This window comes from Hyperolius riggenbachi, chromosome 5 (assembly GCF_040937935.1).
Source record: "Hyperolius riggenbachi isolate aHypRig1 chromosome 5, aHypRig1.pri, whole genome shotgun sequence".
NCBI classification, from domain to species: domain Eukaryota; kingdom Metazoa; phylum Chordata; class Amphibia; order Anura; family Hyperoliidae; genus Hyperolius; species Hyperolius riggenbachi.
In genome coordinates this window covers 55,599,938-55,623,474 of record NC_090650.1, presented here as the reverse complement: position 1 = coordinate 55,623,474, position 23,537 = coordinate 55,599,938, and the positions used below count along the sequence as shown (strand labels likewise).

At 44.6% G+C, this 23,537-nt stretch overlaps 1 protein-coding gene across 3 annotated transcripts in view; it reads left to right on the top strand.

The window, feature by feature from the left end:
* Positions 1 to 23,537, top strand: part of WAC (WW domain containing adaptor with coiled-coil) — a 118,389-nt gene that overhangs the window by 42,689 nt on the left and 52,163 nt on the right. For all 3 annotated transcript variants that reach the window (XM_068235720.1, XM_068235719.1, XM_068235718.1), the window contains exon 4: positions 21,634 to 21,728. In XM_068235720.1, coding sequence (XP_068091821.1) covers positions 21,634 to 21,728 — 95 coding nt within the window. The remainder of the gene's footprint in view (positions 1 to 21,633; positions 21,729 to 23,537) is intronic.

The window sequence follows — 23,537 nt, the reverse complement described above, 5'->3', positions numbered from 1 at the left end:
CTGTTTCGCTTTACAAAAGCTTCCTCAGAGGCCAAAAGAATATACGTAGGATAACGTATCTGCGCCAGGTTACAGCCAGACCATAGCTGATCATCTAAGCAGACACTACGCGGTCCGCTCCTGCTTTCTGCACGTGATCGGCTGTAGATGGGAACACATCCTCAGGCTGGGTTCACACATAAAAGATGTACCTTTCCGGTCCAGTCCTGTCAGATTTGCATCAGTTTTACCTGACAGGATTGGAACTGTACACCTTTTATGTGTCCACACCCATAGAAAACTGACAGGACTCGACCGGAAATCTACACCTTTTGTGTGAACCAAGCCATAAAAAACTCTCACAAAACCAATGCCAGCTGTCAAACTGACAGGGCTGGACACCTTTTATGTGTGAACCCAACCTCACTTCTCCTTTTAAAGAGGAACTCCAGTGAAAATGACATCATGAAAAAGTGCTTCATTTTTACACTAATTATATATAAATGATTTGGTCAGTGTTTGCCTATTGTAAAATCTTTCCTCTCCCTGATTTACATTCTGACATTTACCACATGGCAGCTTCTTTACTGCTGGCAGGTGATGTCTGTGGAAAGAGATGATGCGTTTTTGGCAGTTGGAAACGGCTGTTATTTCCCACAATGCAACAAGGCTCCCACGGTGTGATGTCAGGACCCTGGTGCTGACATCATCACACTGTGGGAGGGGTTTCATCACAATATCAGCTGTACAGAGCCACCTGATGATCCTTTTGAGAATAGGTAAATATTTCTTATAAGAAAGGGGGTATCAGCCACTGATTGGGATTAAGGTAAATGTTAGGTTACGGTTTCTTTTTAATGCATATACGTATGTACTTGGCTACATCCACTATCAGAATCCTTTTCCGTTTTGAATAGCAGACTGGCTATTTTCAGGTTTCTGTGTTTTCTAATAGTTAATTTTAGCTTCTTGTCTTCTGTCTCACATTTTTATCTAAATATGAGTACCGTAATACAAGAATTCATGTGCTAAAGCCATGATTCCCACACTGTATGGGAAATGCATTTTTTTCACAGGCTGGCTATTTTCACACCATTATATAATTCAATTTCACAGTATTTCAAAGATGGCATTGTGACAGCTTGAATATCTTGAAAAAGAAAATCCTAAAAAGTAAACACTATAGAATCCCTTTCTAGTAGATTCAGAGGGACTGGGCCAAGTAGTTTACTAGATCAGAAATTGTCATACTCAAGCACATAAAGTGTATACCATAGTACTGTATACTGTGTGTCATAAACCAGGTGTTACTACCATATACTTATAATGGTGATTTGATGGGACCTGGACATTTGTTTACTGTATCTGAAGTTCTGTTTACTATGCTGAGATTATATTGCATTGTACTGTAATGCAATATTTCTCACATCTGCATAAAGAAAACAAAGAATACTTGTACAAAATAAAGAAAAAAAATAAATTGCACCTGAACCATTGTATTAAGTGTGGGAGGGCAGAGTGATAAGAGAGCGAGACGCCAATAGCTTTTTGCTGCATTGAGAAAACCAAAGCTAGCAGTGTAAATATTAGATTAGATTTCTGCTGCTGGTTAATGTTTAAAATCTGGTAACTGTAAAGCACTGTACGCATGCAGCATGTGTATAGAGGCCCCGCCCCACAATTACAGCTGGTCTGCCAACTACTTAGCCAAATGATGGTCTATTTTGTTTTTGTCCTTGCGCTCGCGTGACATCATGTCTGTGCTGTTCTGTTGGCCCTCTGCCTCCCTGCATTGAAACAGAGTGCATGGTCAGCCTGCAGGCTATGTATCTGTACAGCGTTGGGCCTGGAATGTCACCTGGAGGATCAGCTCTCTGATGGGGTGACATCAGTGTCTGTGGACCTCTAAAGAGGAGCTGTCAGCCATAATGTCTCAGAAAAAAAACCCACATGTATATAAGTAGATAAATACTTGCTCTACTTAAATAACATGTATTGCACTGTCCACATTTTGATTTTAGTGATTTTTCTACAGTAAAAATAAAAAAAATCCTTCTTGGCATTTCCCATTTTAACTGTGGCTATTTTGAAGTCAATCCTGATGTCATTTCCTCCCTTGATGCCTTTGCCTGATTGTGTATGCATTGCCTATCCTCCATTATAGAAAGTGCATAGTCTCAGCATGAGAAATACTGGCCAATCAGAGAGGAACAGAGGTGTGAGAGGGGAAACCGGTAGGGAAAGTGGCTACCGTAGTTAAGTCTGAGGGGAAAGTAGAGAAGCAAAAAAGGACAACCCGGCATGCCCTGCAACTTCCTTTCTGCGTACCAAATTTTGTGTGTACCAAATAAGTCAGGTAATCTGGGGAATGATCTTTTTATCAACAAGTAATAGGGATTTTAACTTTTGGATTGCTTGTTTAGCATCCTTATTACTTATTTACCAGATATAAATAAATAATTTATTTTTGATTGTATGCCCGACCATTACACTTTAAGGTGGCAATACTCTAACGCACACTCCCAACACGCTGAGTATCAATCAATACCTTCCATCTGTTGAGATCGAGCATTGTTTGCAGCATCGATTTCTAGCAAATTCGAGGAATCAAATGTGCCGGTTATCACTGGGAAAATGTTTTGGGTGTATGGCCTACTTTCATTTCATCCATCCAATAACAAAGGTCTACCTTTACCCTGGTGGGACCTGCAGGCTTCTAGCCCCTTAAAAGACAACTAGCAAAGAAACTTTCATTCTGTAAACCCTGAATACCTAGATCTATTAGCCAGTAACAATAGAAGGCTTTTGAGAAGTCTCTTATCACAGCCTGTGTGAAGGAAATGACTTGTGTATCAGGTCCCTGCTTTGAGTCGACATTGATACCAGGACTGTACCATGTAGATAGGTGCCACGTCCCTGTCAGAGGAATGGTTTACTGTTTTCCTGCCCTGCCCACACACCTTGCTTTCTCACAGATCATATGAGAACACCCGAGAGATTTTTCAACTACAGAGAAAGGATCTAAAGAGGACCCTTGGTGTTTAGATGCTTACACCCACCATTCAGAATGACCCCCTTTCTGACTGTAATCTTGACTGTTTATTTCATGCTTGGTACACACAATCAGGGCTGTGGAGTCAGAGTTGGAGTCGGAGTCGAGGAGTCGGAGTTGGGGCAATTTTGGGCACCCGGAGTTGGAGTCTGAGTCGTGGTTTCAGAAACTGAGGAGTCGGGAGTCGAAGTCGCATGATTTTTGTACAAAATCCACAGCCCTGTTAAAGAGACTCTGTAACATTAAAAAGATCCCCTGGGGGGTACTCACCTCGGGTGGGGGAAGCCTCCGGATCCTAATGAGGCTTCCCACGCCGTCCTCTGTCCCACGGGGGTCTCGCCGCAGCCCTCCGAACAGCCGGCGACTGTGCCGACTGTCAGTTCAATATTTACCTTTGCTGGCTCCAGCGGGGGCGCTGTGGCGACTTTCGGCACGGAAATAGACGGAAATACCCGATCTCCGTCGGGTCCGCTCTACTGCGCAGGCGCCGGAAACTTGCCCCTGCGCAGTATAACAGACCCGACTGCGATCGGGTATTTCCGCCTACTTCGGAGCCGACAGCTGTCAGAGCGCCTGCGCAGGAGCCAGGAAGGTAAATATTACGTCACCGCTGCACGGAGGGCTGCAGCGAGACCCCTGACGGATGGAGGACGGCGTGGGAAGCCTCATTAGGATCCGGAGGCTTCCCCCACCCGAGGTGAGTACCCCCCAGGGGCCGTTTTGTCGTTACAGTTCATCTTTAAGTATTAGACTAAGGAGTCGGAGTCGAGGAGTCGGATTCTGAGCAATTTTGGGTACCCGGAGTTGAAGTCGTGGTTTCAGAAACTGAGGAGTCTGAGTTGGAGTCGGAAGATTTTTGCACCGACTCCACAGCCCTGCACACTACGCTTTTCTGCTCGATTTTCCACCCGATCGTTTTTTCTGCTCGATTCTCCGCTCGATATTATCTTTTGCTCGTTTCTCTTTTTTTCCATTCACTTCTATGAGAAATCGAGCCAAAAAAACAATTGGAAGGAATATCGGACATGTCGGATTATCGACCCCATCTATCAGGGGTAAAAAGTATTAGAACTGTGTGAACCAGAGACTGAGGCACACTGTGCTGTGGCTGATGAGTCATTTATCAGTACACACGATTTTGATGCTATATCCAGTGTTAGGCCACATACAGACATCAGACCATAGTCTTTGGAAAATGAAAGATCACAGACCAATCTTACCACCCTTCCTGTAGTATGAGAGCCATACTCTACACAGTCTTTTCTATGGAGCTAAACTCCACATCAGACAGAAATCTTTGCAAGATACTGCACACACAGATGTTGTACAGACACAAAAGATCAGTATCTGCAAAAGATCTGTTCCTGCCAAAAATCCAATCCTGCAAATTGCAATGATAGTCTATGAGATCTGCAGATCATCATACACACATGATTTAACTGACATTCATCTGCAGATCTGAAAATCCATCCTGGTGGATCTGATCTGCAGATGAATGTCAGTTAAATCATGTGTGTATGATGATCTGCAGATCTCATAGACTATCATTGCAATTTGCAGGAATGGATTTTTGGCAGGAACAGATCTTTTGCAGATACTGATCTTTTGTGTGCAGCATCTTGCCAAGATTTTTTCCTGATGTGGAGTTCAGCTCCATAGAAAAGACTGTGTAGAGTATGGCTCTTATACTACAGGAAGGGTGGTAAGATTGGTCTGTGATCTTTCATTTTCCAAAGACTATGGTCTGATGTCTGTAAGTGGCCTTAGACTGGAAGGTGGAAAAACTGAGCAAATCCATCTGCGGGCCAAGTAGCAGAAACCCTGTGCTATCACTCCTAATAGATACCTGTAGCAAGTATTCACTGTGAGCAGCAACACATGATTGCTGCTGCTTGGCCAGCAAGTGGATTTCTTGAGTTTTTCCACCTCTCAGTCCAACATCCTACCTAATAAAACCTGAGGATCTCTACGTCCCATGTCCCTGTGTGTGTGTGTTTTTTCGCTCTGCTCATGTGCAGGGACGCAGAGATACTGAAGCGCGGCTTGCAGGGGAGGACTGGGTCAGGAGAGGCATGTGGCGGTGACAGACCTAGAGCCAGTTTTTAAATGGCCTTAGGTCGCCTAGTTGTCTATTTCTGCTTTCTATCCTTTTGAAGACATTTCAGTTACAGGATTACAGCCAGTAAGGACTGTTTCTGTACGCTGGATACAGCACTCCAAAGTAATCCGCACAGTGAAAAGTGTGTTCTGTTAATCTCATATTTTTTCACATAAGAAATGAGAAGATGAAAAATAGCCTTTATATTACTATTTGCTAGTAATTACGAGAAAAGTATGTAGAATATAGAATTTTAGTTAACTTAGATAGTTGCCCTTTAAAGGACTTCCGAGGCCAAAATCCGGGCCCAAAACATAAAAAAAGTTAGCTACCTTCATGGCTTTGTAAGGCACGGAGGACGCCGTCCGCGCCCTCCGTGCCGTTCTGCCTGGTCCCCTCTGGTGAATAGCCCCCCGAAAGGCTGCGACCCCACGGTCCGGGTCGGCATCTTCTGCCCCTATAAAGATGGCCGCCGGAGCTGGCCACGGCTGCGCAGTCCGCATAGCCGCTACTGCGGCTGCGCAGCTCTAGGGCCAACCCCCCGATCACGTAACAGGCAGCGTGGATCGGAGGGTTGGCCCTAGAGCTGCGCAGCCGCAGTAGCGGCTATGCGGACTGCGCAGCCGTGGCCAGCTCCGGCGGCCATCTTTATAGGGGCAGAAGATGCCGACCCGGACCGTGGGGTCGCAGCCTTTCGGGGGGCTATTCACCAGAGGGGACCAGGCGGAACGGCGCGGACGGCGTCCTCCGTGCCTTACAAAGCCATGAAGGTAGCTAACTTTTTTTATGTTTTGGGCCCGGATTTTGGCCTCGGAAGTCCTTTAAGGAACAATTTTCTTTTTCTTTTTCCTTGCCATCTGATCACTACACAGTGATTACAGGTTCCTGACCAGTGCACAGAACTCAGCTGCCATCGGCTGAATTCAGCGACAATAGAAGCTGCAGTAAATGGGCTATTGAGAACTGTGTCCTGGAAAGATAAGAGGCTGCAAACAGGACATAGATTTCAATAGCCTACGTCCGCAACATGTGAATGATGTAAAGGTTGCTGGTATTGTCTGTCAGTTGGACAGGAGATGTAATAATGGGGTGCTGAATTTCAGCCAGACTACGCAGAAAGCAGAGCTGACCTATTTCTTTGAATCCGATATGTATTACAATTCTGGCTTTTGAATTGCTCATGATTTTGTCATTTTTTCTGACTGGTTTTTCAGGTTTTGAAAACATTTAGTAGTTCACTTCCTGCTGACATTTGGCTCTAGCTCATTCTGCCACAGAGCTTTGCAAGGGAAATCTGCCTCGGCAGATGGGAGTCACCAGGTGAAAGGCCAACTGAGGGAACCTTGTAAGGCAGGAATGACAGCAGTAGTAGCGTGTATGCCAGCTTCTCAAACATGCTTAGCACTATTCTGTACACCTTCTGTGAAAGGACACATTGGTAATTGCCGGTTGCATCTGCCTCTCAGCTTTCTGCTGTTAATTCTTAGGAACGGGGTTGAAAGTGATAGTCAAAGCTTCTATTTAAATTTGTTTGGAGGAATTTACTTCTATGTTTTGCCTCTTTCTGGTGGAATTTGGGAAGTAGATGCTTTAGTTAGACAGGTACTAATGTTGTGCTTTGCTGTTGGTATGTTGAGAGATGTTTGTGTCCTCACCTAAGCTGTCGTACGTAGCTATTATTTACTTCATATTTTTTAATTAAGACTCCTTTACACAGCAAATCGCAATTCTGGATGCTAGCAATGCAAGAAGAAAAACGCAGAAAATGCAGCATGCCAGACTTTAATTGCTTCAAGAATTGAAATCGCTCTTGTCCAATTTGTTTATAAGATTCCAGTGCTGGATCGGTGTGGTTGAGGATGATGGGGGAAGCCTCAGGACTGTCCAGAGGCTTCCTTCTACTAAAGTAGGTAATATCCATTAGCCCTTTTCAGATGTTCCACTACGGAGCCCTCCTCTATAAGGAATGATATCTGTGGCCTAAATAGGGTGTGTACTCAAGATTTACTTTAGCTGTGCAACCAAAGTACCCATGCTGTGTTAGAATCTAGTGTGTGTACAGCCGCCGCAATAAATCTCCAAAAGATCTAGAGTTTTGAACCTTCTTGGCTGAATACATTGGTCCTTTCTGTATTGTGACTGCTGGAAGCCACTCCTTCATATCCTGAGCAGTACCCACCCCGCCCCATCTATAACCAGCGCTTTGGCCGAGGAGCCGAGGCAATTTTTGGGTACCCGGAGTTGGGGGGAAAAATGCTCCGACTCCTAATGAATTTAAACTGTAATTAAAATAGAAAATGATAAAATGTTTAATTTCTCAGATAATAGTCAGAATCCTAAATAATTTATATATACAGTAATAGGTGTACTTAGTCCACAAAAATGAAATAAACCAATCAAAAAGTTACTTGTGCTGCTTTAATGAAGCAGTCCCCATATTTTTAAAGTCATATATACACATCTGATTGTGACTGTACAGTATATATGATGTGTACACAGGAATCTTTTATAAATACTAAATAACATCTATGCTGTAAGAATAAAGCCTGATGTGTAGCCGTGTCACTAATAGAGATGTTCAATGAAATGCAAATAATTCTGCATTGATGCTGGTTTATGCAAATATATGCACTCCCTTTGCTCATGAAATCAAATAATTTGATATGTTGTTAAAATTTGGTTTGGAGACTAAACGGTACCTGAGATGGATGAAAAGAAGTTTTATACATACCTGGGGCTTCCTCCAGCCCCCTTCAGGCTAATCAGTCCCTCGCTGTCCTCCTCCGCCATCTGGATCTTCTGCTATGAGTCCTGGTATTTCAGCCAGTCAGCGCAGTCCGGCCGCGTGTCGCTCTCACAGCCAGGAGCATTCCGTAGTACGCTCCTGGCGGTGGAGTGTGTGCATGTGCTTTATGTCCGACTGGCTCAAGTACCTGGACCCACAGCAGAAGATCCAGGTGGTGGAGAACAGCGAGGGACTGTTTAGCCTGAAGGGGGCTTTAAGAAGCCCCAGGTATGTATAAAACTTTCATCTGTCTCAGATTTAAAGAGACTCTGAAGTCTAAAGAAAATCATCTTTTTATTTTAAAAATCTGTTTAATATGCTAGCCCTACCTAAACCGATGCATTCCCGTGGCTGTAATCTTAACTAAATCCCCCCTAATTCCCCGGGGGGCAATCCAGGGAGCGTTTCCGTGAGAGGCAGAGCTATGAGCCGCAGCTCTGCCTCTCAGCGCGTCTGTCAGCCCGGATTGCCGCCTCTCCCCCGCCCCTCTGTCTTCCTTCACTGAGAGGGGCGGAGATCCGCTGCTGATAGACGCGAATGGAGGCAGAGCTGCGGCTCATAGCTCTGCCTCTTATAGCAGCAAAATCCACGACCTAGAAAGTCGGAGTTAGGGGGGGATTTAGTTAGATTTTGGTGGCGGTTTAGGTAGGGTTTTTTTTTTTTTTTTTTAAGATGATTTTTCTCACACTTAAGTGTCTAAGTTACACAGTAATTCTATACTCTACATATGCATTCCCTACAGAGCTGCAGGGAATCCACTGAGAATGTTGTGCACATAAACACCTCTGTGTTCAATCATCCATAAACCTGGTTCAGATTGTACATGAAGAATGTGTAGTAGAAGAAGAATCCCCTTATACTCCTGCAGAGTACCTGCACATCACTCTTACAGTTCTTTGTTCCGGTCTGTACCTTCAAGTACTCTTACCAAGGATTAATTTTATAATCTATGCAGCGCAGATGGCCGTGCGATTGGAACGCAAAGCATACGATCGCACGCCATCTGCGCTGCTACCTGCTGATCCCATCCATTGACAATGAATGGGTCAGCTCTGCACTTGCGGGCACAATGCATGCAGCAGTACGCAAGCGCATCATAGCGCATCGTACTGCTGCGCAGCGCATTTGATGTGAACGGCAGAAGGGCTGTCTTTACCCTTCTGCTGTTTTTACATGTTACCAAGTCATACGGGATTCCAAATGCGCACGTATGTAAATGTATGATGTGAACGAGGCCAAAGTTTGAATAAAAGTATTAGAGGCAGAAGATCAGCTGGATAGCCAGGTAACTGGTATTGTTTAAAAGGGAATAAATATGGCAGCCTCCAGATCCCTCTCAGTTCAGTTGTCTTTTTCTAAGCGTTGGCAGTTAAGAGATGCATTTTGTGTTGCATACTTTTAATCAACAAGATTGTAAAATGCAAATTGGAGGAGTCCTGAGTCAGTGGAATCCTAACCTGCGGAGTCGGAAGACTTTTGTAGTAACTCCACAGCCCTGTCTCTAACAATAGAACGTGTTGCTCAGCTGTATCCTACAGATGTGTTTACAGTGCTCGACCCCTGAATGTTCGACCAGGTGATCCAGTCATGATTCCTGCGGGTGACAGGAATTATGCGTTTCAATTTGGGGCCTAGTGTTGTTCAGATGTCTTGCAAGCAGGCTAGTGATTTGTTCTATTGCTATAGAGCAAGCATGTCCAAACTCCTGCCGGAGGTCCAAATGCAGCCCGCTGAGCTTTTTCTGGTGGCCCTCAAAGCTCTCTACAGTTAATTCCATGTGGTGCCGCATTCAGGGGTCACCATGTGCCCCCACTTTGCCTCCCCCTCTGCTCGCCTGTAGGTTATCAGCCACCACTGTAACAGTAACAGCCACTGATTAGTAGCTGCCACTATGCCAGCAGCAGTAACAGCCACTGATTAGCAGCTGCCACTGTGCCAGCAGGAGCAAAAGCCACTGATAAGCAGCAGCCACTATGCCAGTAACAGCCACTGTTTAGCAGCCACCACTATGCCAGTAACAGCCACTGATTAGCAGCTGCCACTATGCCAGCAGCAGTAACAGCCACTGATTAGCAGCTGCCACTGTGCCAGCAGGAGCAAAAGCCACTGATGAGCAGCAGCCACTATGCCAGCAACAGCAACTGTTTAGCAGCCACCACTATGCCAGTAACAGCCACTGATTAGCAGCTGCCACTATGCCAGTAGCAGTAACAGCCACTGATTAGCAGCTGCCACTGTGCCAGCAGGAGCAAAAGCCACTGATAAGCAGCAGCCACTATGCCAGCAACAGCAACTGTTTAGCAGCCACCACTATGCCAGTAACAGCCACTGATTAGCAGCTGCCACTGTGCCAGCAGCAATAACAACCACTGATTAGTAGCCACTACTGTGCCAGTAGCAGTAACGACCACTGATAAGCATTTGCCACTGTGCTGCACTGCACACGGTGTATGGGTGGAAATGTTTTGACAAAATGTCACAGGAATAGTGTACCTAACACAACAGCAAAAAATATACGAGTAGAAAGGCAGCATTTTGCTAATTTGCTCCCGTAGCACTCTACCAGTTCAGGCATTTTCCTACCTCTATCTGGCCAGCAGGCGCCAGTCAGCCAATCAGGTGCGCGTTCATACACCTTTTGCCTGCCATACCGATCTAGCAGGATCTGCACAAATTAGCATTCAGGTGGGAGGCTTGGTTGGACGTAATCGTTGATTACATCTTTTACAGGGACCGCCGCGTGTAGGCATCTCCCACACAGTCCCCTCCCTAAACACTCACCTGTCAACCGCATCCTGGTAGCTGCAAAAACAGACATTTAAAATCACAAACACTGGTTCGCTAGACAGCCGGGGGCCCCAGCCTCTCTCACTTGCTGGGGCCCCCAAACCACCATGCGATACCCAGAGGGAAATGTGGGCGAGCCCTGGCTCTCTTACCTCCAGGTGGTGAGAGAGCCAGGACTCGCCCACATTTCCCTCTGGGTATTGCATGGTGGTTTGGGGGCCCCAGCAAGTGAGAGAGGCTGGGGCCCCCGGCTGTCGTGCGAACCAGTGTTTGTGATCCCGTAGCACTCTCAAGAATGCTGTAATGGCCCTTGGCCTAAAAAGTTTGGACACCCCTGCTATAGAGGGAGGGTGGAAGGACCACACAAGATGCAGTGGAATAGGGTAAGGAGGAGAACACAAGGAGAACACTGGTATCCATGGAAAGGTCTTTCAGCCCCGATCTCTCTGACACAATTGGAGTCCTCATACAGACACTAGATGCTTGGCAGCGGCAGCCTGGACCAGTCACATTGTTTGAGGTCTAGAGTCTAGCCTGTTACTGCTGCAGGCTAGACTCTAGCCTGTGTGCAAAGCTTTAGTCTCCCCCTCCAATGTGTTTTGGTTTACCCTGGAACATATTTAAAAACATGATGCCTTTATACTCCTATATTTGTGTGCCTTTTTCATGTATGTTATGTGAATTAGAGTAGGAAAGGCAATTTAGAAAACATGCAAAATGCTTTTACAGCAAATCTTATCGGTTTCTTTTTGTAAAATGTAGCTGCGTTAGCCATGTTTTTCTATATATGGGATTGTGTAAGCTTTCAGCATTCGTTTCAGAACATAGTTGTGGCTGGTGTGGATTATGGCATTTCTTCCACTTTCTGTTCCTTGAACAGCACAGGAAGAAAATGCCATTCTTATATCATCTCATCATTTGCACAGATGTTTCCATTCTAGGTGTAGTAATTTACATTGTGCTGCCAGTGCCCAGGTGAGGATGGCAATTAAAGCCTGTGATGATTAGGCTGGAATCTGACACCCTCTGGCTCAATGAAATTGTACACAGATGGATGTAAGTGGATCTGTGGGAATACACTCTAAAAAAACCTTCTGCACTGCATCCTGCAGGTGCTTTCTGGGAAAAAACATTGTTTACATAATTAATATGTATTTATTTGTCCGTTTCTAGAATTAATGTTCTGAGTATGATTAAAGTAGAAAAAAATAATCTGAGTTCTTCATATGACTCATTCTTCAGTGTGGTGGGATTTTGACCAACATATGGTGCCTTAATGGATTCATCATGAATTTTCTTGGAATTGCAATGAATTGTACTTAAAGGAGTCATCAGGCAAAGTATAGTAAAATGAGTGGTACTTACCGGGGGGCTTCCTCCAGCTCCATGCTCTCAGGATGTCTCTCGCTGCAGCTCTGCCCGCAGCCGTTCGCTGCAGCTCCGACCCGGTCCCCAGCGATGACTTCAGAGCGACCTCCAGGCGCTGTCAATCACCGCCACGTGCACCGGAGCGGACTGCGCAAGCGCAGAACTACTGGAGGTCGCTCTGACGTTATCGCCGGGGACCGGGACGGACTTGCGGCGAACTGCTGCTGGGAGAGCTGCGGTGAGGGACATCCTGGGAGCTGGAGGAAGCCTCCGGTAAGTGCCACTCATTTTACTATACTTTGCCTGATGACTCCTTTAAAGGAAATCTAAACTGAGAAGGATATGGATTTTTCCTTTTTAAATACCAGTTGCCTGACACTCTTGCTAATCCTGTGTCTCTAATACTTTTAGCCACAGCCCCTGAACAAGCATGCAGATCAGGTGCTCTGACTGAAGTCAGACTGTATTAGCTGCATGCTTGTTTAAAGGATACCCGAGGGGACATGTGACATGATGAAATAGACATGTGTATGTACAGTGCCTAGCACACAAATAACTAGGCTGTGTTCCTTTTTTCTTTCTTTGTCTGAAAGAGTTAAATATCAGGTATGTAAGTGGCTGACTCAGTCCTGACTCAGACAGGAAGTGATTACAGTGTGACCCTCACTGATAAGATATTCCAACTATAAAACCCTTTCCTAGCAGAAAATGGCTTCTGAGAGCAAGAAAGAGATAAAAAGGGGAATTTCTTATCAGTGATGGTCACACTGTAGTCACTTCCTGTCTGAGTCAGGACTGAGTCAGCCACTTACATACCTGATATTTAACTCTTTCAGACAAAGAAAGAAAAAAGGAACACGGCCTAGTTATTCGTGTGCTAGGCACTGTACATACACATGTCTATTTCATCATGCCACATGTCACTTCGGGTATCCTTTAAGGTGTGTGACTCAGCCACTACTGCAGCCAAAGAGATCATGTCACATATCACTTCGGGTATCCTTTAAACAAGCATGCAGCTAATAGTCTGACTTCAGATATTTAACGCTTTCAAAGAAAGAAAAAAAGGAACACAGCATAGTTATTTGTGTGGTTGGCACTGTACATACACATGTCTATCTCATCATGCCACATGTCACTTCGGGTATCCTTTAAAGGACTTATGAGCCCAAATATCAAAAAAAAGACAAGTACCTTAAACACTTTTAAATGCACGGAGGACGCCGTCCGCGTCCTCCGTGCAGTTCCGCCGGGTCCCCGCAGTCTGATCGCCCCCCGTGCCGCTCCCGACCCCACAGACTGGGTCGGGCTCCCCTTCCTCTCATAAGATGGCCGCCGGAGCTGGCCGCGGCTGCGCAGTCCGCATACACGTTAGTGCGGCTGCGCAGCTCTAGGGCCTCCCCCCTCTATCCACGCTACTGTGTGCCTGAGCTAAATTTACTCACTAAACTTTGGAACTGTGACTGATTGTGGCTGTTGGAGCAGATTCTTTATACATTGGTGACATGGGTATTGTTGAATTTGTATTCCTACATTGTCAAATGAGCATTTAGGAATAGGGTATTTGTTCAGTTGTTGATCTCTAATCAAAGTTATCATATTGCAAAATACCACCTACCGTAATTGTTATGAATAAGCAAATAGAAAGGAAATCCGGTTTGGAGCAAGTGTTCTTATATTTAACACTGCTTGTGTGCAGGGCTGTGGAGTCAGGGCAATTTTGGGTGCCTGGAGTCGGAGTCGGGAAAAATGCACTAACTCCTAATGAATTTAAACTGTAATTAAAATGGAAAATATGATAAAATGTTCTATTTCTCAGATAATAGTCATCATAAATAATTTATACATACAGTAATAGCTGTGCTTAGTCCACAAAAATGAAATAAACCAATCAAAATTAGTTACTTGTGCTGCTTCAATAAAGCAGTCCCCGTATTTTTAAAGTCAGATATACATATCTGATTGTGACTGTATATATGATGTGTACACAGGAATCTCTTATAAACGCTACATAACATCTATGCTGTAAGAATAAAGCCTGATGTGTAGCCGTGTCACTAATAGAGATGGTCAATGAGATGGAAATAATTCTGCGTTGATTCTGATTTATGCAAATGTACGCACTTTCTTTGCTCATGAAATCAAATAATTTGATATGTTGTTAAAATTTGGTTTGGTGACTACAAATTAAAGGGTACCTGAGAAGGATGAAAAGAAAAGTTTTTTTTATACATACCTGGGGCTTCTTCCAGCCTCCTTCAGGCTAATCAGTCCCTCGCTGTCCTCCTTCACCACCTGGATCTTCTGCTATGAGTCCTGGTAATTCAGCCAGTCAGCGCAGTCTGGCCGCATGCCGCTTCCACAGCCAGGAGCATTCTGCACCTGCGCAATAATGCTGCGCACGTGTAGTACGCTCCCGGCGGCGGAGTGTGTGCATGCGCACTACGCCCGACTGGCTCAAGTACCTGGACTCAGCAGAAGATCCAGGTGACGGAGGAGGACAGCGAGGGACTGATTAGCCTGAAGGGGGCTGTAGGAAGTCCCAGGTATGTATAAAATTTTAATTTCATCTGTCTCAGGTTTACTTTGTTACACAGTAGTACTATACGCTACATATGCACTCCCCACAGAGCTGCAGGGAATCCACTGAGAATGTTGTACACATGGAACACAGAGGTGTTGTCTATCACCCAGAAACCTGGTTCAGATTGTGCATGAAGAATGTAATAGAGGAAGAATCTCCTTATTCCCCTGCAGAGTACCTGCACATCACTCTTACATGTACCCACAGTTACATTGCCTAGGGCCTGATAGATGTTCTTTGTTCTGGTCTGTACCTTTTACAATTACTCTTACCAAGGACTAGTTGTAGTCTATGACTAAAGGGAATAAATATGGCAGTCTCCATATAACTCTCACTTCAGTTGTCTTTTAAAATTCCTAAGCGTTGGCAGTTAAGAGACGAATTTCATGTTACATACTTTCAATCAACAAGATTGTAATATGCAAATTAGAGGAGGAGGAGTCGGTGGAATTCTAAACTGAGGAGTCGGAGTCGGTGGATTTTTGTACAGACTCCACAGCCCTGCTTGTGTGTACAGGTGTTCTGTGACATTGGTGACATTCTCTTCAGCAAAGTAACAAGACTAAACGGAACATAAAATACGTTTCTTACCTGGGGCTTCTGGACCCCCGCAGCGGCTGAATCTCCTTTTCGGCAACTCAGCCAAGTGGATGGCCACTGCGCCTGCACGTACTTGATCACACTCTCGCCGCAGGGAGCATCCTGCTCTTGTGCAGTACTAGAAAATCTAGTACTGTGCATGCGCAAGACTCTTCCGGCAACGGGAGCGTGATCGAGGACGCTCGCTGCCATGGCTGCGCAGACGCAGTGGCCATCGACTGGCCCAGTCACCAAAAACGTAATTTAGCTGCTGCGGGGGACCAGACGATCATTCTGTGACGGTGCGGGCATAGGGTGGCTGCAGGGGGCTTGTAGAAGCACCAGGTAAGTTACACTTTTTTTTTTTTTTAATATGTTCCGTTTAGGTTCCCTTCAATGAATTGCTGCCATTGACTCCTTCTCACCTCCTTCCCTCTCCATTGTGGAAAGCTGAGCAGCAGTTTGACAGCGGGCTAGTGCAGTGTGTATTGCACTGCCCCAGTTGTATTGAGAGGTGAAAGAGGCGGCTGATGCTATACATACTGCACCAGCCCTGCTGTCAGATTTTACTTTTTTTGTATGTAATTAGTTAACAATCCAGGATGTAGATTCTACAGCCAAAATGGTCCTCTGCTGTGTTCCTGGATGCAGAATCTGTCCTGGATTTAAAGCTGACGCCTGTGCACATTCCCGTTTAAAAGATCATGAGTCCTTCAGATGTAGGAGCTCCTAAAGAATGCTACCTGCACCTATTCTATGGATATGAATTCATTGAGCAATATATATTCTCATGCCATCAACACTGCACATAATTCATGGGCACAGAGACAAAGTTTGAGGGTGCAGGAACACAAAGCTAATGGTGAATACAAGTATAAGTACCACCTGGGCCCCATAGCAGCTGCTACGGATATATATCTCACCCAATACTCCTTTAACAATCGCTGTAGTGATCATTTGTGGTAGGGGGACGGTTCAGGGACTGCGTGCTCTACAGATGCATTGCTCTGCTGTTGCCTAGCGATGCATCTGTACTAGGATCCCAGTTACTGTATCAGCCACATCCGATCGCTACACACGCGCAGGCTGCAGATAATGCTCTGCCGCCAGCTCAGCTAGTAGTGAAATAAGGCATATGTGGTATCATTATAATCCGTTTTATATGTTTTATAACTGTTGGACTTGTCATGAAAAAATTAGGAAGGGTGAAAACTGGAAAAAAAGTTTTGCATTTACGCCTGTTTTTCCCTGCAAAATGCATAGAAAATAGAATTCTTGGATATTCATAAATATTTATACATACGGTATCACACAGATGTTATAAGGATCAAAAAACAATTATTACTGTTTAAATAGCGACACAATATCTGATGCGCACTAGCTGTCTCCTTTTACCAAGTCAGTTTACGGTTAGCGTGCTCTTTTTAACAATAGAGCAGTTCAATACTCAATGCAGGTGTCACTCAAACCCACATGCAGCAGCAATAAAGTCCCACAAATACCAAAACGTGAAGTTTTTTTCTTTCCTTACCAGTGGAAATGATGAAACCAGTTCCCTGTAACACAGATGCCGTTAAACCATGATCTTTACTTGCCAGTCAAACTTCCTGTGAACCACAAGTCTGTGTCTGGGCGTAGAGCAAGCTGGACCAGTAAAGCGACTGACAGAAGCATCTCGCCCATTTCTTGTACATAAAGCTGAATATGGGTGAGGTGGGGTAGTGGATTTGCAAATAAAGATGTGGCAGCCTTCCTTTATGGCATAGCAAAATTACAGGAAGCTGCTTGCTCACCTCTGCAGTGTGCTCCACAAACCACATAACACAACACAAGACATGTCCATCTGCTATTTCTATTCTCTACCCTTGTCACTGCCACTGTTGTCTTTGATGCATGCATTCTACAGTAATTCTGGGAATTGTAGTCTTCATTGTCACACTTGATTTCATTGCCACATCTGGTTTTACCTGCTCATTTGCTGAATTCTTGATGGCTTTTTAATCCTGAGCTTCAGCTCTGACCAGTTTTGTGCGAATTAAAAAGGTACTTTTGTCTACCACTTTAACTGTTTGTTTATAAATGCTTTCCAACCTGATTGCTGTGAGAATTTGCTTTAAAGGGAACCTAAACTAAGGATATGGATTTTTCCTTTTAAAACAATACTAATTGCTTGACTCTCCTGCTGATCCTATGTCTCTAATACTTTTAGCCACAGTCCCTCAACAAGCATGCACAGCAGGTGCTCTGACTGAAGTCAGACTGGATTAGCTGCGTGTTTGTTTCAGGTGTGTGATTCAGCCACTACTGCAGCCAAAGAGATCAGCAGGACTGGTACTGTGTAACCCTTTCACGTTCCACGGTTTTTCATACTTGAAGTTCCTGACGTTTTTTACACCTTAGCTGTGTCGTTTTGATACAGCAGTAACTTTTTAATTATCTATGCCATCTTGGTGATACATATCTTATTTTTTTCAGTACAGTCTACGCTTTCTTTGGGTAATATTTTTCTCCCCAAACTATTTGGTTTTACAGTCCATTTATGGGGGAAAATTAGGCATAAATGCAGAAAACTAAATTTTTTTCATTTTTCCCCTTCCTAATTTTCACATCTTACGTCCCACAGTTATAAAACATTTACAAACAAATTATTTGGCCCTTCCCGATTAAAATTATACCCCATATGCCATATTTTACTTCTAGCTGAGCATGTGGCGGACCATTAGCCCCAGTCTGCGCATCTGTGGCGATCAAATGCGTTCACTAGAGTGACAATTCAGAGGGCAGCATAGATGCATCACTAGGCAATGGCAGAGCGTTACATCTGTAGAGCATTGGAGCCTGAAACGGTCGCCCTAGCGATTGCATCCGATTGCTACTGGCGGCAGTCATTAAATGTTTATAAACAGGCATAGGCATTGCAGGGGTTAATAGGCTAAGTTTGGGTTAAAAATTAATGGGGAATAAAAAAAAATACTTTTTATTTTATTGGGACCATGTCACTTTCAATTTTTTATTTTACCTTTACAACTTTTTTTTCCCCCTAACTTTGATTGATTGTTGCTAGCTAACAGCAACAATAATTTACAGGACCATTCACGTGACCATGCACGCGCAGCGGCGGCAGACAGCGCGGTTTAATGCAGGACGTAGATTCTATGTCCTAGAACATACAGGGGGACTAATTAGGACATAGAATCCATCCTAGAACTAAAAACAGTTAAAAGGAAACATCCATATCCCTCTATTAAGGTTTCCTTTAACCTCCTTAGTGGTAATCTTGAGTCAGGCTCTTGACTGAAATCTGCAGCTCAGAGCGGTAATCCCGTCCCCGAGTGAGTTAAATGCAGGAGGTGCTGCAAATCTCTCTGTGGTATGCTTTTTCTTATCTTGTTTTTAGGGTCTAAAAGCTTTTGAAAAAATTGCATGGAAATAATCATAATGCCAGAGAGGTTAATGTTGTGTGTATTTGGGCTTAGAATAACTGATGTTGTGCCTTTCTTCAGCCTTGAAGGAACACTTAAGCCAGGAATAAAAAAAATCAGTTTTACTTGGCCGGGGCTTCTACCATCCCCTGCAGCTGTGCCTGCGCAGTTACTCCACGGACCTTCTGGACCCCCGCCGTCAGCTAGTTTTGTTTTCGCTGACTGGGGAGTTGTGCTTTCTGCGCAGACCTGGCCATGCGTATGCTTCTTCGTGTTCCCATCCGCAGTAGCATCCTGCACAGGCGCAGGACACTACTGTGGATGGGAACGTGAAGAAAAATACATGTGGCCAGGCCTGTCAGCGAAAATGAAACTAGCTGAAGGCGAGGGACCGGAGGCTCCGTGAATTACTGCGAGGGCACGGGACGGCTGGAGGGGGCTGGTAGAAACCCCAGGAAAGTAAACGGTTTTTTTTTGTTCCTGGCTGAAGTATCCCTTTAAGGCTTTCAGGATTTTTGTCCCTGACACGACTGCCTTTCTGTTTCTGCCTTTTGTTTGAGACAGATTTAAAAGAAAAGATGTGGCAAGCTGAACAGCTCCCACTCTTGCCCAGTTACCACTGTTTACTTTTAGCAAAATAAGTTTTTCTGTATATTACAACATGTAGGGGTGGGGAGAGTAAGCAGTCTGCTAGAGGTAAGAGATTCCCCCCCCCCCCCCCCCCCCCCCCCGGTGAAGCAAGTGAAGTGTGGTCCGGTGTTAGTCGAGGAGCAGTAATACAGACATCAAACTAACAAATGGTGATTTCGTTGATACCTTTGACTAAACCATGTACAGTTAGTCACTAAAGGTATCACCCGAAGCAACGTTTGTTGGTTATATTTCTGCATTCCCACCTTGTCAAAGTAAAGGTGTATACACACCTTTGATGGATGTTGCCCATCTGAGACCAGGATCCAATCCCCTTGGGGGACATCGATGGGCAGCGCAAGATGCAAATCAGCTGACGATGCATACCTTTGTTATGCGGAGGGACGACAGAGCGGTGCATGACGTCATGAGGTGTGCACAAAGGAATCGGCTGTTGAGAGGGGTGATTGATTGTGTGTCGCGGGTCATGCACCGCTGTACACATGCCTGATTATCAGCTAAGGGGGTGGGTATCGGCACCTCAGCTCACTTGAGTCAAGCGTGTACGAGGCTGAACACTGCTGATCAGCACCTCTTGACAAACAGCTCACTTGAGTCAAGCGTGTACGAGGCTGAACACTGCTGATCAGCACCTCTTGACAAACAATGTAGGAGTTGCATAAAAAAGTACGGTATGACTGTTTTCATATCGGAGGTATGGATAATTCTCCTTTTTCAACTGTTGCCAGTCCAATGGGAGCCTCCCCCTTTTTCTTTTTAAAATGCATAGGAAATGCAATAATTGCTGAGGAGAAAAAAAGCATTTAAAGTCTAGTTTGTACCCAAAGTGAAAAAGTTATTGCTTATTAAATATAGGGATAACTAAAACGTCAAAACTGCTCTGGTGGTTAAGGGGGGGAAAGAAGCCAGGAAGTGCGAAGTGGTTAAAATGTGTTATAAGGAAGTACATTATTGTCCATATAGGGTATTGCATGAATCTGTGGAATCAAAAGCAAACCCCACAAAGATGAGCGCAGCACGGTTGTGTAGTGCATAGCACTCTTGCCTTGCAGAGCTTAAGTCCCAGCCGGGGCACTATCTGCACAGAGATTTTATGTTCTCCATGTGCCTGCGTGGGTTTTCTCTGCTCACTCCGGTTTCCTCCTACATCCCAAAAACCTACAGATAAAATAACTTGCTTCCCCATAACTTGTCTCAGACTATAGTGGACATAGCCTACTACCCCTCACAAGTGCTCTAAACCCACAGCTGAACTCTGGTCCCCTACCTCTCGTGTCCTTACCTCTCCCTCTAGATTGTAAGCCTGTGGGCAGGGTCCTCCTCCTTTTGTGTCCTACCTGATCATGCACCTCAATTACTGTGCACCCATGCTATGCATTTGAGTGAACCTAACTTGCCTAATCTCCATGCTCCTCTCCAGTGACTAAGCATTACCTTGTACTCCTACCTACTGTTCTGCCTAATCTGGTCTTTCTTGTATTCCTGTATTGTCATTTTGCTGTATGTCACCCCTAAATATTGTCTGTAACCTAAACTAATTTCCAGCGATGCGTACCAGGTTCGCGCTTTATAAATAAATAAAAAATATGACTGTGGTAGGGATTAGATTGTAAGCTCCTCTGTGGGACAGTTAGTGACATGACTATGTACTCAGTAAAACACTGTGGCAGATGCTAGCGCTATATAAATACTTAATAATAAGGTAATTACTAGCAGTTTATAGGTTTCCTCTGATGCTTCAGCATACCTCAGACATATACTGTCTGGATAACTGAACAACCTCCCCACCTTCTTGTCTCTAGGCTGTGAGAGAAAGTTGGTGATATGAATTATTCAGTGTACTCTCTGGAGTGCTGTAGAAAATATTAGTGCTGTATAAATGCATAAAAATATCTGTAAATATTGACTTAATGTACAGCTATATTGAAGTTGCTTTAAAGGGAAGGTTCAGGGACAATACAAAAAATAAAAATCCACATCCACTTACCTGGGGCTTCCTCCAGCCCGTGGCAGGCAGGAGGTGGCCTCGGCGCCCCTCCGCAGGCTCCCGGTGGCCGACCTGGCCAGGTCGGGCCTCTTCTGCGCTCCATTGTGCGTTCAATGCCGGCGCGCTGACGTCTTCGGACGTCCTCCGGGCAGTACTGCGCAGTGGACCACCGGGAGCCTGCGGAGCGGCACCGAGGGCACCTCCTGCGTGCCACGGGCGGGAGGAAGCCCCAGGTAAGTGGATGTGGATTTTTTTTTTTTTTTTGTAGCGTCCCTGAACCTTCCCTTTAATTTGCACTGTTCTTTGGATAATACTAAGTGTTTTTCCATTTTCTGTTGTAGGGACCAGCTTTTCTCCACAAGAAAATTCACATAACCACAGTGCTCTTCATGGCTCAAATTCACATTCTTCTACTCCAAGCAAGACATCTGATTCTGTAAGACTTATCTTCATCCATATTTCTGCTTACTATTGGGAAAAAATGCATAAACTGTCTACATTCTGTTTTAGATATATCATAACTTCGTAAATTTGAAGTTTGATTGTATCATGAGTGTAATCTTGAATCTGTGAGGCCCCTTTTACACTTCCATTGTTTTACTGCAGGGTAATGCAAGGCAATGGGGCCTAGCACACTTAAAGGACAACTGAAGTGAGTAGCATGTGGAGGCTACCATATGTATTTCCTTTGAAACAATACCAGTTGCCTGACAGCCCTGCTGGTCTATTTGGCTGCAGTAGTGTCTGAAGTAGACCAGAAACAAGCATGCAGCTAATCTCGTCAGATCTGACAATGGCCTCAATTCACTAAACTTATCTCCTGTCTTTAATAACTCTTCTAGAGTTGTTACCATGGTGATAAGGCATGTAGTATTCAGGAAACATTTTACCTCAGGCAAGCCTAAAGTTAACTCTTCTGTCTTTAAATTAACTCTCCAATCCTTAAAATAACTCCAGAGTTAAAGACAGGCTGTTAATTAACTGCGTGTGAAAATAACTACAGAGGAGGTAAATTAACTACAGGAGAGGTAACTTAAGGAATGAAGAGGTAAGATAACTCTCTCATGTGTGGAGGTAAATTTTCTCTTGCCTTATTATCTCTAGCATGATCTTAGTGAATTGAGGCCAAAGTCAGAAACACCTTATCTGCTGCATGTTCAGGGGCTATGGCTAAAAGTATTAGAGGCAGAGGATCAGCAGGGCTGCCATGCATCAGGTTTTGCTTAAAATGAAATAAATATGGCAGCCTCCATAATCCTCTTGCTTCAGTTGTCCTTTAATGCATCACGTTGCGTGGGAAGTGCCCAAGCCAGCGCTGGGACAACAGCGCTTAACCTCCGGACTTCTGCTGTGATGGAAGTAATGTAAGTCAATGGGCAAGGCAAACCTTTTAAAAAGGTTGTGGCAGGCATGCAGAGAATGATGGAATACAACATGAATTCCAATCACTTACTTATATCCATCAGGGAGTACGTCAATGGGCGGAGGAAGGGGAGGACGCCGTGCTATGCATGTGACCCTGTCGACACACTCTGCCGCAGGTTCATTTGTTTGTGGTGTTGTGCGATGAAGCGAGGCATCACACAGCAAATGCACATTTCAGGTGATAAACCAGCCTCAATCGTGTGCTTAAAGATAAGCTTATAGCAGAATAACCTTTAAAGAAAAACATTTCCTTGTTACAGCAGATACAAATCCTGCAATAAATTTGCAGTGTGTCTACTTCTTGCTTTCATGAAAGCAGACATAGGGTCAGCACCCTGCCGAGGCAGCCAGCTGACACAGCTGAGAGATCATATAACAGTTATGTTAGTCACAGATGTGGGGGAATTAGACAAGATAAACTCTCTAAATACATAGAGGGTGCATTTCTGGTTTTCTTTTATCCTGTGCAAAAGTTCAGGTCCACGAAAACTAACCAAATGGGGAGTTTTGAAGCTGCTCCTTTCTCCTCTCACCACATGGGGAAATTACATAGCAAGGGGGTTGGCAGGCCATTTGTATGTTGGTGTTTGTAAGTCAGGGGATTCCCTGAACAAATAAACATTAAAGGGGATGGTGGACTGCATGTACTGGAAGCTGCCATGTTCTCACTGGTGCCTAGAGTTAAAAGAATGTGTTGAGCTTTATGGCCAAGTACTCAAAATAGTGCTCTGAGAAGTACTTTGCAGGAAAACATTTTGGGTGTTGATGCTTTGCTCATTCTGAGTCCATTCTGACTTGGAAAATTAACTTGTGGAGTGTT